The sequence below is a fragment of the Sebastes umbrosus genome, chromosome 10 (assembly GCF_015220745.1).
Source record: "Sebastes umbrosus isolate fSebUmb1 chromosome 10, fSebUmb1.pri, whole genome shotgun sequence".
In the NCBI taxonomy this organism is placed as follows: domain Eukaryota; kingdom Metazoa; phylum Chordata; class Actinopteri; order Perciformes; family Sebastidae; genus Sebastes; species Sebastes umbrosus.
In genome coordinates this window covers 22,172,986-22,187,530 of record NC_051278.1, presented here as the reverse complement: position 1 = coordinate 22,187,530, position 14,545 = coordinate 22,172,986, and the positions used below count along the sequence as shown (strand labels likewise).

The following is a 14,545-nucleotide window of genomic DNA, read 5'->3' as shown; positions in this document are numbered from 1 at the left end:
AGCCCCTCCCATCATCCCCCAGACCACTGCAGCCTGCCACTGCATGCAGTGACTTATATCGCAAATAACATTATGCAGGCCCAGTGCATGCTTACGTAAACTCAAATGAGGACATATAAATAAATAAAAACAGGCGATTTGAAAGGCGAGGACTCGGGCAACAAAGCCGTTGCATATTTAATGTGTCATCTTTGACATGTGTACGCATAAGCCCAGAGAGATGGCTTATGTAGGTCCTTTGTGGAGGTCTTTCAACAAAACAAATCACAACTCTTACACAGTAAAGACCACAGAAACCTCAGGGCTGTGCACCTATGCCATAAAAAGAGCAGATACAATTTGTCTTGGTGATTGCTTTTTTGAATCCCTGATGTTCATTATGTCTGTAGCAAATTGAGTTGGACTAGAAATAAAAGGTACAGTATAGCTCAGAATATAAAGGTATTGATTTTCCATTATGCATGATTCATGCAGCTTTTAGTTGCTACCTACTTCCTGTTGCCTATAGGATAGAGACACAGAACCTGTTTTAAAACTATGTTGTGGCAAAGCGAGGTAATCCCGTTATGTAAAATCAGCAAGTCTACACACTTGATTAGCCATATCTGAGAGAACTGCAGGATCAGAGCCCTTGCTGCATTTCCAACTGTTGGGAATAAACAAGGTAAAAAAAACAACAAAAAAAAACAAGCTGAACAAATTTTGGCTGATAGCTGATGCCCACAGGTGTTGAAAATATGGAAGCTAAAGCCTGTCACTGGAGATCACATATATCTTTTCATCTCTCTGTTCACAGGCTCACCTACCGAACAGGACAAGACACAGCAAATTGTGACACTTGTCGAAACAGCGCATGCATCATTTACAGGTGGGCCCTTTTTCACTGTCGTTGATGTCAGTGTTGTTAATGCTGCATTAAATGCTGTTTTTTTTGTATGATAGTTTGGTTCAGTGTGAAAGATGGATGCTTACAAGAGGTGTTTCAGAATCACAGAATACATTATTGCTCCCGGGGAATTGGTGCATTACAGTTGCTCTTATATAAACAAAGAAATGTAAGAAAATAGAAATAAAGTAGTATGTATCATGTAAATTATGTACATAATGCTACAATATGTACATAATGTCACAATATAAACACAATATATGTAGAGAAATATAAGAAATATGTACAAATATTTGCATTAAATCATGCAATATATAACATATAACCACAGTGCAAATAAGTAAATACAAAATGCTGAGAAGTGGGATCTATTAAGTGTGTTAAATATAAATGCCAGAATGGTTTAAATAAGAATTAGATAAGAATATTTCTTGAAATGTACAGTATAAATGCAGTATTATGGTTTGGTACAGTGATGTGCAGAAAATGTATGGAGAGTATTGCGTTAACAGTGATCTGACTAAGGCTAGACAGCTAAAAAAATACTAATAATGTTAGAAGAAGAATCATAACATGAGTATCAGGGATATGGAAAGAGTAAGCCAAAAAAGTAAATGTGCAGCTACCGGCAGTATTGTATATGATATATTAGGCGTTGCACTATAGCATGTTTTTCTACAGTACAATGGATGATGCAATAGATTATACCGCCAATATCATTTGCAAGGGTTTCTGGGGAATGTATGGCCCAACTGTGACTAATAAGTAAACCATTCACAGCTGTGGGAAGTGAAATAGGAAGTACAGCTGACCATGTCACAGAGTATATGAGGATCTAGGATTTTATGAGGTCACATAAGACGTCAGATTTCTTTCTAGAAACAACGACTGGATTAACGCTCTAGGGTTTTTGTATTTCTGTCAAAATACACAGAGGTTTTGTGTGGCGTAAGTGCTCTGATGTGTTCTGAGCTATAAAATGGCTCAGAAGCAGGTGGGAAATCGACTCAAGCTGTAACCTTGTGTCATTTGTCACTTCACTCCAAAAGCCTCCACTGCTGAACCCACTTGTTCCCTTGTTCTCTAAAACAGGAAACAGACAGCTGTTTGGGAAACACTCTCCAGGCAATGCACTTTGCACAGTGGAACTTCTCGGTTGTTTTCACATGGGCCTGAGTGAGAGTGGCTTCAAAACCATGTTCAAAATCACAAATTATAGATTTAAACTTTGTATCCTTGCTGAATACACTGCACTACAATAGAGCTTGTTTTTATATACAAAAGTACAAAAAAGGGCTGTCTCTTACTCTGCTGTCTTTTTGGATTATTTTGGGTGAATTTCAGATATTCACAACACTATAAACTCATTTTGGATACATACCATTGGATATTTTGTGCAAAGGAAAGGAAAACTGCCCTGTCCTGGACATGCTTTTCAGGATTTTTGCTTTATGTAACATTTTCTACAAGATGCCTCCTCTGCCTTCTCCCTTGACGAGTACATTGTGTCAAACTGACCCAGATTGTGGTGTAAAACCCATGGATGTATTAAGAGAACTGGATACAGCGTTGGAGGCGGGGCCCCGTTCATTCCTATAAAAGTTGCTCAGTGGCGCATGAAGACAAAATGGCTCGACTTCCGTCTGGAGAAATACCCAGATCTTGGGCATGTGGAACATACGCAGTAGCGTCCGCTCGGTCACATGACTCGGTCACTGGGTCCCAACGTTACGCCGTCGTCACGGCTTGCGCTCCAGCCTCGGTCTGGGTCTCATTCACATGAACGGAGGAAGGGAAAAATAACTCTGGATTCAGCTATTAGTGCATTTTATAACTTTTATGACCTAATGATTTAAATAAGGACTATTAGAGTGATTTACTTCTAAAGAAATGATCCGCTGAGTTACAGATGTCTCTTTCCCAATGGAAGTCTATGGGAAAAAGTCTTTTGGGCCCAATGGCATCACGTGACAGACACAGAAGTTGCAGTGCCGCCGTTTGACCACTACAAAAGTTGGGATCAACGACCGGCGCTCTTCATGGGGGCTTGGTAAAACCATGTTGGCCCTTTTCAAAGCAGCCATTTGGACATATGTCGTAGCAAGGCAAACACAGGTGTAATTGATGAAATTAATTATGGGCCTGTTCTATTTAGTGTATCACAGAATAGACGCAAAGAGACCAAACTCAAGTGTTTGTTAGACAACAGTTGCTGCCGCCATTTTGGACTGAAAACGCTTATTATCTATAATATTGTATTGTTCAACACAGGCCTTTTCGGTAGAATATGACAATAGAATAGAAATATTTTTGTTTTACTATTGTACGACTCTTTGTAGACGGACGTTTTACTGGCGTCCGGTAGTCGCTTTCAGTCCAAAATGGCGGAAGCATAGCTTTGCTGCTGGGTACTGATGTTGCAATGGAACGAACAATTAGCTTTCGCTTCTTATCAATATACGTTCATTGGCTATAGCATGCACAAAACAGCCCTGACCCACCTAAATGGAACAGGGATATAATTCATGTTATTGATTATGTCTGTGTTTATCCTGCAATGACAATGTCAAAATGGCTGCTAGGGGCACTTGAAAACAGGTTCCTTGTTTCATATCAGATACAGGTGGATGAGAAATCATTGGGCCTTACTGATTTGTTCTTATACAAAGTGTCGCATAACAAGTCATGTCGTAAAAGTCATGTGGTACGAGTCACATGGTACCAGTCATGTGGTATCAGTCATGTCGTTCAAGTCATGTACAGATAGTCTGCCTTTCTCCACAGAAGGAAAAACAACTTGTTTGACTTGGAAATTGTAATGCCTTAATCTGAATGAATTTTGAGTTTAAACAAGCTGAAATGAGCTTAAACAAACAAAACTAAAACTAAATGTGCTATAAAAAGGAAAATTCTCACACTCCAAAAGCTGTCCCAGGAGCTAATGAAAATTGCTGTCCAGGGGAACCTCCTCTGTTGTTGTATAACGTCTATCTGTAATGAAATGTATTCTCTTGTCTAGTTCCATGACTGTCACGTCCCCTTGACCGCGTCCCTTCTAAGTCACCGCGTTGCTCCAGCAAGACATCTGCATCTTAATTCATGTCAAACCATTCTTTATATCTGTGAGTGTGGCTCTGCTCAGATGACAGCTGTAGTCATATTTTCTAATTTCTGGGTCCTGTAAAGCCATCACTGACTAATTTGATATTTTTAATGCCTCCGTGGCGGCGACAGCCGTGACCAGAGGCTTTATGTTTATGGATTGTCCGCCTGTCCTTCCATACCATTCTCGTGAACGTGATATCTTAGGAACCCCTGGAGGGATTTTCTTCAAATTTGGCACAAACGTCCCCCTGGACTCAAGGATGAACTGATACGATTTTGATGGTCAAAGGTCAAGGTCACTGTGACCTCATGTCCGTCCCATTCTTGTGAAAGCGATATCTCAGGAACGCCTTGAGGGAATTGTAGATCATCTGGCACAGATATCCACTTGGACTCAAGGATAAACTGATTAGAATTTGGTGGTCACAAGTCAAGGTCTCTGTGAGCTGTGATTTTGGACAGACATGGATGTAAACTGCAACTTTACTGGTTGGCGGAGGCATACAACCACGAGGCGGTAATTCCAGTTTCATCTTAGTTTCAACCTAGGACTTAATTATGTTAATGATCAAATGATGAACACATCATGAAGGTGGTTGATCATGGTAAAACTTGAAGCACTCATACGCATAAGCCTCAGGGAAAAAAGGTAAGAGAGATTTAAAATAAGAATATGAAAATGTTATTGCATGAGGCCGATTGACTTTATGTTCACAGTGTCATGTCATGTGTACATGGTGTGGAAATGGAAAGTGAACAAACTTAAATTGGCAATTCGTAAGATTGAAGTCCTGGTTGATTTGGCAACACCCTGTTTACTAGTGGTAACAGAAAATGTGCTTTTAATACCAACATTACACGTCTCAGAATACTGGGGGCAGCAAAACAAACTATTGATGTTTTAAAAAGTCAGGAAATAATTTGGCTTTTTCCATCATTCTGTGAACAACCGTGATCTGATTGTATGCTGCTCACGGCATGAGTCTGCAAACAGCGAAAGAGAAAGTAGTTACCTTGCTGAGAAGTTGTAGATTTGCCTGTCCCCTGCAGATCTTCATCTAACAGCTCACTGTGGCTGCTCCAGACTGTTCCATTACTCCATTAAATATTTAAAGCTGATCCGCTGTCAAAGAATAATAAAAATGACCGTTGTCTCGTTTTGTAGATGCATTTTTGATGAACGATAGCGGTCAGTGTCAGACTCACTGACAACCACGGTGCATTTCCTGTGTCTGTGTCTAAAAGTCAACTTGTGTTTCACAGTTAAATGCTTTTAATGTGAAGCTGCAGCAGTAGAAATGTTTGGTTTGCATTCACAGTAACTTAACACAGACATTCATTTAAATGAAGATCATTACTTTAACATCACAATACACCTCACATTGGAGATTCTGATGACATATTCCCTGATCTGGGCCGCACACTAATCAAGAACTTCTGCAAATGAACACCAAAACTGACCCATACATGAGCCGCTGGCTTGCCTATAAGGAGCATGACTAAACTGAAAGTTCTACTTCTGGTGCATCAAAATAGGAGCTTTGTGTCTGATGTTGGTCTAAGTAGAAGCAAAAATAAAAACAAAAGGCTTTCCTTCATCAATATCTCAGCAGGGTAACAGAGACAGAATGCTGCAGAGCGACAGCCACTCTCACCACTGCAAAACAGAGAGCAGCTGTGTAGTCAATAAAACTGGAAAACAGATTTAAGCCTCTAATGAATGAGCCTGAGTCGCCATCAAAAAATAAGATTCAACAACAGAAAGGCCCAGGCCTAACCTTACCCATTCCATGTCAATGCCTAACCTTAACCATTCCATGTCAATGCCTAACCTTAACTATTCAAAGTCAGTGTCAAACCCTAACCATTCGAAGTCAATGCCTAACCTTAACCATTCAAGGTCAATGCCTAACCTTAACCATTCAAGGTCAATGCCTAACCTTAACCATTCAAGGTCAATGCCTAACCTTAACCATTCAAGATCAATGCCTAACCTTAACCATTCAAGGTCAATGCCTAACCTTAACCATTCGAGGTCAATGCCAAACCCTAACCATTCTAAGTCAATGCCTAACCTTAACCATTCTAAATCAATGCCTAACCTTAACCATTCAAAGTCAATCAGTCTCTTCTGATGACCTGGTGTCTGCCTTAACTTAAGATCCTTCAAATCTTGTCAGCCCACCAATCCGTGAAGACTCTCGTGGGACTAAATTATGTTTTTAAAACAGATGGAGTTCACCTAAATAGAATGAAGCTGTTCACCTACTCCTCCATCCAGCTGTTCTCGTAAAGATGTTGACATAAACGAGGCCAAAGTCAGTGATAAGAAAAGAATGTGTCAGTTTTGCCAAACACAATGAATGATAATTCTTACAGTAGATGATTAAAATCTTTGTCATGATCTTTCTACATGATTCTAATTTCCATTAATCATACAAAGAACATAAATAGTTAATGTAACTAACACTGCAACAAAGGTTTTTTTAATTTTTTTTTTTTTTTTAATATATATTTATTTATTTTACCGTTATTTAACCAGATAAGTCAACTGAGAACCAATTCTCGTTCTTACAATGACGCGACAGAAGGCAAGTCGATACACGACATTACAACATAGAACATAAACACAACTAGTGCAATAAAACAAGATTAGACAAAATTAAAACATCACAACATATACAGTATATACAACAAACAGCTCAAACTGTCACCCCCTTGAACACCTGGCATTAAAATGCATTCTGGGTCATCGGATTGCAATCTTCTGTGTGGAGTTTGCATGTTCTCGCCGTGTTAGCAGGGTTTTCTCCGGGTTCTCCGGTTTCCTCCCACAGTCCAAAGACATGCAGGTTAGGTTAATTGTTGACTCTAAATTACCCATAGGTGTGAATGTGAGCGTGAAACGGTGTCGGTCTCAGTGTCAGCTCTGTGATTATATGTAGATATAGATAGATAGATAGATAGATGCTGTGTTCCAGAGAGGCGAATTCAGAAGCATGTGCAGTGATCAGAAACTACGCTTGTAATGAGTTATTAAGGAGGGTAACAGAATGAGGGGGAGTGTGTGTATATCTTATCCTGTGTTCATTCTCCTCAATTTATTTTTGTAAGTACTGCAGGAACTCTTGTGTTACAGCCAGAATACTGCAGTGTGTCTCTGTGTGTCTATTTGTGCCCATATTGATCAGACAGGCTTTTTCTTTGATTTGTTTTCAAGGGTTTAGCCATTACCGTAAGTAAGTGTGGCTTTCAATCTGGGGGTTTAAGCAGAGTGGGTAGGTAAGAATATTTATAACAGTAAATAAAAGGTATGAGCCCATGAAGGGCATTATCTGTCATTTGATTTTGACCAATTGTTTCATTATGTCTTACAGCAGATAAATGAGGCACCGGGGTGCATTTGGGATTCATCTAACTGAGAAGCAAACATTATAGATGTAACAGCAGCATGATTTGTACGACTGAAGCAATAAGCCCACTGCGTTCGAGGAGCAAAGAACAGCCTATAGCTGAGTTTCTCTTTTTTCACCTCACTGATTTTATCTCGTGCCAACTCTGTATGTCGGCGAAGCAGCTTGGCTTAATTAACAAACTCTGAACAATTTCTGATGGCAAAAGAAGTGCCCCCAGACTGTTGTCACTAAACCAAAGCATGTGGTACGGTAATAAAATCCCATTGAAGACGCACTCTGTGGAGTGCTAATAAAGCGGCAGATTATCATTTCATCTGTGCTCTGTATCATTAAATGTTGTTTATTTCAGATCACCCAATTGGTTTTTAAGTCATTGAATAGAGCAGAGTCTGTTGGCAAGCAGGGTAGTGCTCTGTCACGGTCCTATCCATCTCTGCCAAAGCAATTGTCATAAATATCTTAAATTCTGCAAATAGTGCTGTTTAGTATGCTTCAGCTACACAAACCTTACTAGACTGAGCGGTGTTTTTAGAGAGAGAAAATAAAAGCATTTCTTTATCGTGCATCTCTGCAATCATACAACTACCTCCCCCTATCACCAGCATCCCTGTTATTATAATAGTCTAATAATACAGTGAGTTAAACTGCTGATAAGTCAGCAATAATCATTTGCTGGTCAAATAGCTGTGTGAGCAAGTTGGGACCAAAAGTTACCCCTCAAAGTTAGACAGCAACTGCATGTTGCAACTGAAACCAAGATTAGCAGCCCCCGAGATGTGGCCCTTAATTCCAGAGCGGTCCAGCATCTCCGGTATGTCCGATAAATTCAGGAGTCGAGCAGTTGCTGAGCTCAGGTACTCAATCTGTGGGTCTTATCCAGACTTCAGTTCTCCCCTGACAGTCTCTACCCACCCTCGGTATACTGCAGCATCTCATACATCACTGCAACAAATGGGGCATCCACATGGCAAGCAAGAGAGAGGGAGAGAGAGGCTGAATGTATGGATAATAAATTAGGGGAATAACTATAATGATACTGTCCATCACATCAGGGTAAAAGGGATCCTATAAAGGGTCCCTTCACCCATCTTACAAAGAAAAAAAAAATTCTCACCTAGCAATGCAGATAGTTTTGGGTTTATCTTCCAGTTTTAATTAGTTCAACTTTGTTTTTGAGGTGTCATGTTTTGTCCAGAATTTTTGTCATGGTGGACAGGTCTAAATCAGGTGGCAACCTCCGGATCTGAAAAGTGAAGCCGATGCAGAAGTGCCTTAAACTTGCATTTTCTCTAATAGCCAGCAGGGGGCGACTCCTCTGGTTGCAAAAAGAAGTCTATGAGAAAATGAGCCTACTTCTCACTTGATTTATTACCTCGGTAAACATTGTAAACATGAGTCTCAATCGCTAGTTTCAAGTCTTTTTTCAATACAACATGATGTTCATTTAGTAAATTATGGTTCCATTTAGAGTCAAATAGACCATAAAGCAGGGTATGATTGACAGGTCACTACCACAGCATTGTCATGTCTGGGCGTGGTCTGGTTTGGGCGTAGTCCATGTTTTTGTCTTAGAACTTTAACCCTTTTACAGTGTGTTTTCTGTTCATGAAAGTTAATATTAACATTATAGTTTCCTAAAAATACCTTATTCAGCTCCACTCTCTCATGTCACTTCTGGTTACAAAAAAAAGATGCCAAGTTGGCGACGGACAAAATGACGAATTTGAGGCGTCAAAACGGCAGTCCACAAACCAATGGGTGACTTCACAGTGACCCTGTCCACTTCTTGTATATAGTCCATGGTCTAAATACTATACAATACCCATGAGCCTCAGCTGCTGTTGCCATGGAGAAGAGGCCAGTCAGGGGCGGGATTTAGAGCTGTCACAAATTTGAAATGCTTCATAGTTACAGATGAATCATTTTGAATGAAATGGTTGCAATAGTTGCTGAATTCACCCACAATTGACCCAGAATTTTAAAGTGAATTGATTTACTGATTTACTAACGTTACGCCAGGCAGACACACACCTGACAACCTTGCCGCTAAACTAAATGATGCGGTGGAGACTTTTACTGGGAAAGTGGCTGCATGTGTCGGGTGAACCGGGGACTCAATTGTCTGTTGTGCACATACACTGCAGGTGGCGATAAATGATGGATTTAACCTGTTTGTGCATCGGCTTATCGATGCAGCTGGGCGGCTTGTTAGGCAATAAAAACCACAGCACCGCTGCATGCGAAGCACCAATCTTGTCGGTTAATGATCGGTTAACGGGGGTCGTCTATCTGTTAGAAAAAAAATTCTAAATTAGCATCCCTAATACAAAGGAGTTTTTCTAATATTATTATTAGAATTAGTGGTTTTAGTATTAGTATTTAAGGAATAAAAACATTCAACTCAAAGATGGAGACTGTATGATCTGCTTTTCATATCCCCTTGTTATCTACATGTGTAGTTCAAACAAGAGTTACAAGAACATCCGTAGCAAATGATATGTGGCCTACCACTGAGTCAACCTAGAGTACAGCAGGAAGCCCAGTTTAATAAACATGCTCTGATCAAAGCATTAAAGGATTTTATTCCTATCATGCTGTGTTGAATAAGAACCAGCATTTGAATCAAAGTACGAGACGTAGTTGTTTCCAATTTGGAACTAACAATGACTTTGAAAAACAGTTAAGTTCGGGGGAAAGGCAACTCCAAAGCGATATGATGAGACGCAAGCAGCTAATTAGCACTTGCATCCCACGCTGAGATGGCGGCGCTGTGGTTGTTTTGGTGAACAATTGTCAAGATTGCCTATTCTGTTTTGTTCTCATTAATGAGATTGGGTTTTTCTTTGTGCGTCTATGAAGCAGAAAGCCGTGTAATAGACAGCGGCAGAGGCTTTTAAATCTGATATACATGACAGGGGAAGAATTTCCACATCTGATTTACATAACCTGTGGGAAGTTTCTGCTTCAACTGTTGCCTGTCAGTGGAGGAAATAACTGTCAGTCTCTAGTGATTCAATCTACTATGCCCCCGTCATAGTTCTGAAGATGTTACACTGTACTGGGCCTGAACCACTCATCTTGTCAAGTGGAGAGTTTGAACTTTGAATGGCCGAAGGGGAAATCACCGGAGGAGAAATGACTTTACGCTGAGAGGTGCCAGCAGCAGAAAGAACAGAGAGCAGCATCGAGCAGGTACGCGCTGCTGAATGAATAGAGTACGCCGTGTTAAAAAGACAACTCACAGCAGCAGAATGCCTCCCAGGAGCAACAATCATTGAATGGTGCTCAGCACACCACGACCGCAGACAAACAAACGGCTCGCCACTGATCACAGCAACAGCTACTCACACTGCATAGCTAAAGAGATGATTAATCTGCTTTGCGGAATGCCCTAGAAAAGCCTCCTCGTCTCCAGCCGCTTCAATCTGTTTGTGCACGGAGATGATCTTAGATATAGGGCTTTTGTTTGCTCAAGCACCTGCTCCCCGGCGCCACCCGCATCATACGGCGCTGCCTCTGGCTTCCCACTGAGGCATTTGTCCACGGCGTACAGTAATTGCACTGATCTGCCAAGTGATTAATTGCTTAATAATTGCTGAGGCTATTCTGCGTTGCACCGTGCTGCTGTGATTGTGCTCTGCTTTCTGTCAACTCAACATTCTTTAAACAGCAGAGGCAATTTTTTTAACATGCAACAACAAGAAAAGATACAAATAGAGATAAAAGCTGGAGGTAATGAATTAATGCATAATATGAATAAGTATACGAAGTGCATCACATGCTGCATGAAACAGCAGTTCTGTCAAGATAAAGGCTTCAGTCTGCTCTAAAAAATGGAGTTTCTCATTGTCAAGGATTCAGTGTATACCTGCAAGGTTTTATTTGAAGTGGAAAACGCACATAAGAAAATGAAGAACGAGCAAAGCACTGTGCAAAAAGAGGTTTTGTTCAAAACATGCTTAAAAATCCCCTTTTATATCAATAATGATGAGTTTCAAGCAGCCACAAACCAAGGCTCCTGTTCATTTTTGACTTGCTTTTCATTTAAAGTCCCCATGAAACAGAAGTTAGAGCATCTCTAACTGCTGCACTGGGACGTTTCTCACTGTGAAACAGAATATTTGAGCGATGTACAGTTACAAGAGGTATTTAAATCGAATATTTCGCATTTGAAAGGGCCGCTAAAAAGTGGGCGGGCTTAGAGTTTAGTTGGATATGGAGCTAGGAGCCGAATGGTACATGTCCACAGCCTCCGTCCTTTTAACGCTTCCGATTCATTGTCTATGTAAGCAGCCGTGCAATGCATTCTGGTAGCGTGGCGGCACGATTCGAGAGGCAGGGCGTCACATATGCTGCTCCTCATTTGCATAAAGTTGAGGTCTTGGCTACTACTAAAGGAAAGTTTCCAAACGATCCGCCATGTTGGTTCCGGTTTGAAAGCTGGGAGCAGCAGCCTACGATGGAAAGCGTTCGTCCAATCAGGTGCAGAGTGCCTTGTGTCCCTGTGGATATGTACCAACAGAGCAGAGGACTGTTGACTCCACACCGCTCCACACACACACCTCCCTCACCTGTTGTTAGATCAGGAGGAGGACGAGGGAGAAATTAATTTGAAGCTTTGCCGATTTTCAACCGGCTGTGTGGCAACGTTACTGCACCACGAGCAGTACATGCAGATGGACAGCGCCCGGAGTCCTTGTGTCATCATCCGGTGGCCGTTCACTGCATGTACTGCCGCGCTGCAGTGACACATAGTCGGTTGAAAATCTGTAAAGTTTGATTGAATGAATTAGACCTCAGCGGCATTGTTGGGAAATGAACACAGCGTTTTTGCCCACTGATATCCAAACACATCTTTGCTGGTCTCCATATTGCTCGGTTAGCTTGGTCTCATTTGATTGGATGAATTTTAGTAAGCGCCCCAGAGTGCAGGATGAGTTATTAAACATTTGAAACTGTTTACAGGAAGAGGAAGAAAACAGAGATTTTGATCAGATTTTGATGCACAAATACTCTGATACTGTTTTTTTAAAACCTATATCTGGCATATAACAAGAGTTAAATGAACAATTAACACAGTGACACAGGATTAAAACTGGGAAAATGTATTTTTCATTTCACGGGGACTTTAATCTGGCGTATTGATGCATTGGAAGTCAAAGCCTGCCAAACTACTATCCAGCCCTCCATCCGGTTTCTCCCTTGAAGGCTTTAATAGAGCTCTGTTCTTAACCGACACTTATCTTAAGGGTGAGGACAGTTCCCAGGATTCATTGTCACTTTGAGTATAGCACATCCTTCAGCGAACTAATTACACTGCCCATCAAAGCTGTTACCCTATCAGGCCCGGCTTTGTACCTTAACGTCCGTTTGTGCGCCTGCAGGCAAGGAGAGGACTACATGGTTGACCTTAACATGTCAGATGTCATCTCTCTCGGCATCCTCCACCTTTAATCCTCCAGACTCTGAATGACAGGAATAAGTTTTGTAAGCCGTAGTATTCACTGTGCTTTTAAGTAAGCAATGAAAAAAAAATTAAAAATGAGGATGAATCGGAACATTTACCTCAACAGAGCATTTTATGCAGGTTTGTTGGGGAGTGTCACTTTGGCAGGCACATACTGTAGCAGATGATTCATTATCTTTTATTTCCACTCGGATGCATTCACAATTTATCGCATACCCCAGGAATAAATACATTAACAGACACTACAAATCAATAGCAATAAAGTGAAAGGAGATGGTGTATAATAATGTATTTATCCCTTGCTTGAATACAGGCAGTTAATCAGGATCTGCTTGGCCTCTCGATGGTTTCATTTGGATGGGATTAAGCCCCACATTACTCCCAGGCCTGAGAGATTTAATCGGAGAGAGAGTTCAACTGTGGTGCCGGAACAAAATCAGACGATGACCAGCCTGGGATTATGCTGGCGGATGTAGAAGTCTGATGTCAGGAGCAGCCCACATTCTGGCTCTTTTTTTTTTTTCTTTTTTTGATACGAATATAATCTATGCAGGAAAAGCCCTTTGACTGCATGCATAAAAAAATACAGAGATGATGCAAAGGAACTCTATTACTCGGAGGAGCCTCCGAAATGTGGATATGTGCCGCAAGAGATATGTGCTGCCAGGGTGTCTGTCAGTGCATTTGAACTGTTTGCCTCCCTCCCAGCCTCCATCTGGACATCAGTGGATTGCTAATATAAAAAATTAAGTCAAAAAACTGAGTCATAAATGATATACCCATCAAAACAATAAATCTCAACTTTCAAAAACAGATGAATGTACTTCATATGACTTGCTTTTGCTCTACAATACTGAACTGCATAATGTAAATGTTCTAAAATTCTACCTCTCATGCTTGTGTTACAGTGTCGAGCTGGACTTCAAGCTGCAGGAGGACAAGCTCCAACCCCTGATAAAGAGACTTTGCCCCCTGGACAGCCAACAATGCCCCGCTCTGCCTTACTCCAATGAAGTGTTCACGTCCACCCCGAAACGCAAGTCCAAGACAGAGTCCAAAAAGCATGCTCGTTGGAAACTCTGGTTCCTTTGAACAAACACAAAGGCTTCAGAAAGGGCCTTTTTGTTGGGCACATTAACACCCCCGTTATTCTCCAAATGGATGAGGGAATATTCAGAGGGAGTAATCAACAGACGAGGATGGGTAACGACAGAAACCGAGTTCATTTGGAGTTCCGAGTTGAGACTGCACATTGAGTCAGCTGGGGGACAGCAGAGACAAAACAAAACATTTTAAATTCTGTCAAACCTTTTTCTGGCATGTTCGCTGAAGAGGATGGACACACACCTGCAAAAACTAGGTGAGCTTTGGGATACATGTATTGTTAAATGTCAACCCGTTCTCACTCCCAACTCGTCATCGGCATCAGAAAAAACAACGCACGGAGGCGACCTTTAGCAACAGTATGTGACGAAAAGGGCTTTCAACTAACTCCAATGTAAAACCACCCGCGTTGTTATTCGACAGTCGGAGCAAGTGACATCGTATTATGAGCGTGAGAGTCCGTCAAGGGCGGGCGAGAGCGGTGGTGGGTGGGTCAAACAAACACAAGACTTTCAACCAGGAGACCGGTGATCATGTCCCGTGTGAAACTAAATGTAACGTTGACTT

The 14,545-nt window shown here is 41.2% G+C and overlaps 1 protein-coding gene across 1 annotated transcript in view; it reads left to right on the top strand.

The window, feature by feature from the left end:
- LOC119495114 (inhibitory synaptic factor 2A-like) overlaps positions 1-14,545 on the top strand; it is a 31,602-nt gene that overhangs the window by 14,964 nt on the left and 2,093 nt on the right. Inside the window, exons 4-5 of the mRNA XM_037781336.1 lie at positions 797-868; positions 13,783-14,234. Of these exons, the coding sequence (XP_037637264.1) occupies positions 797-868; positions 13,783-13,966 (256 nt within the window). The 3' untranslated portion in view covers positions 13,967-14,234. The remainder of the gene's footprint in view (positions 1-796; positions 869-13,782; positions 14,235-14,545) is intronic.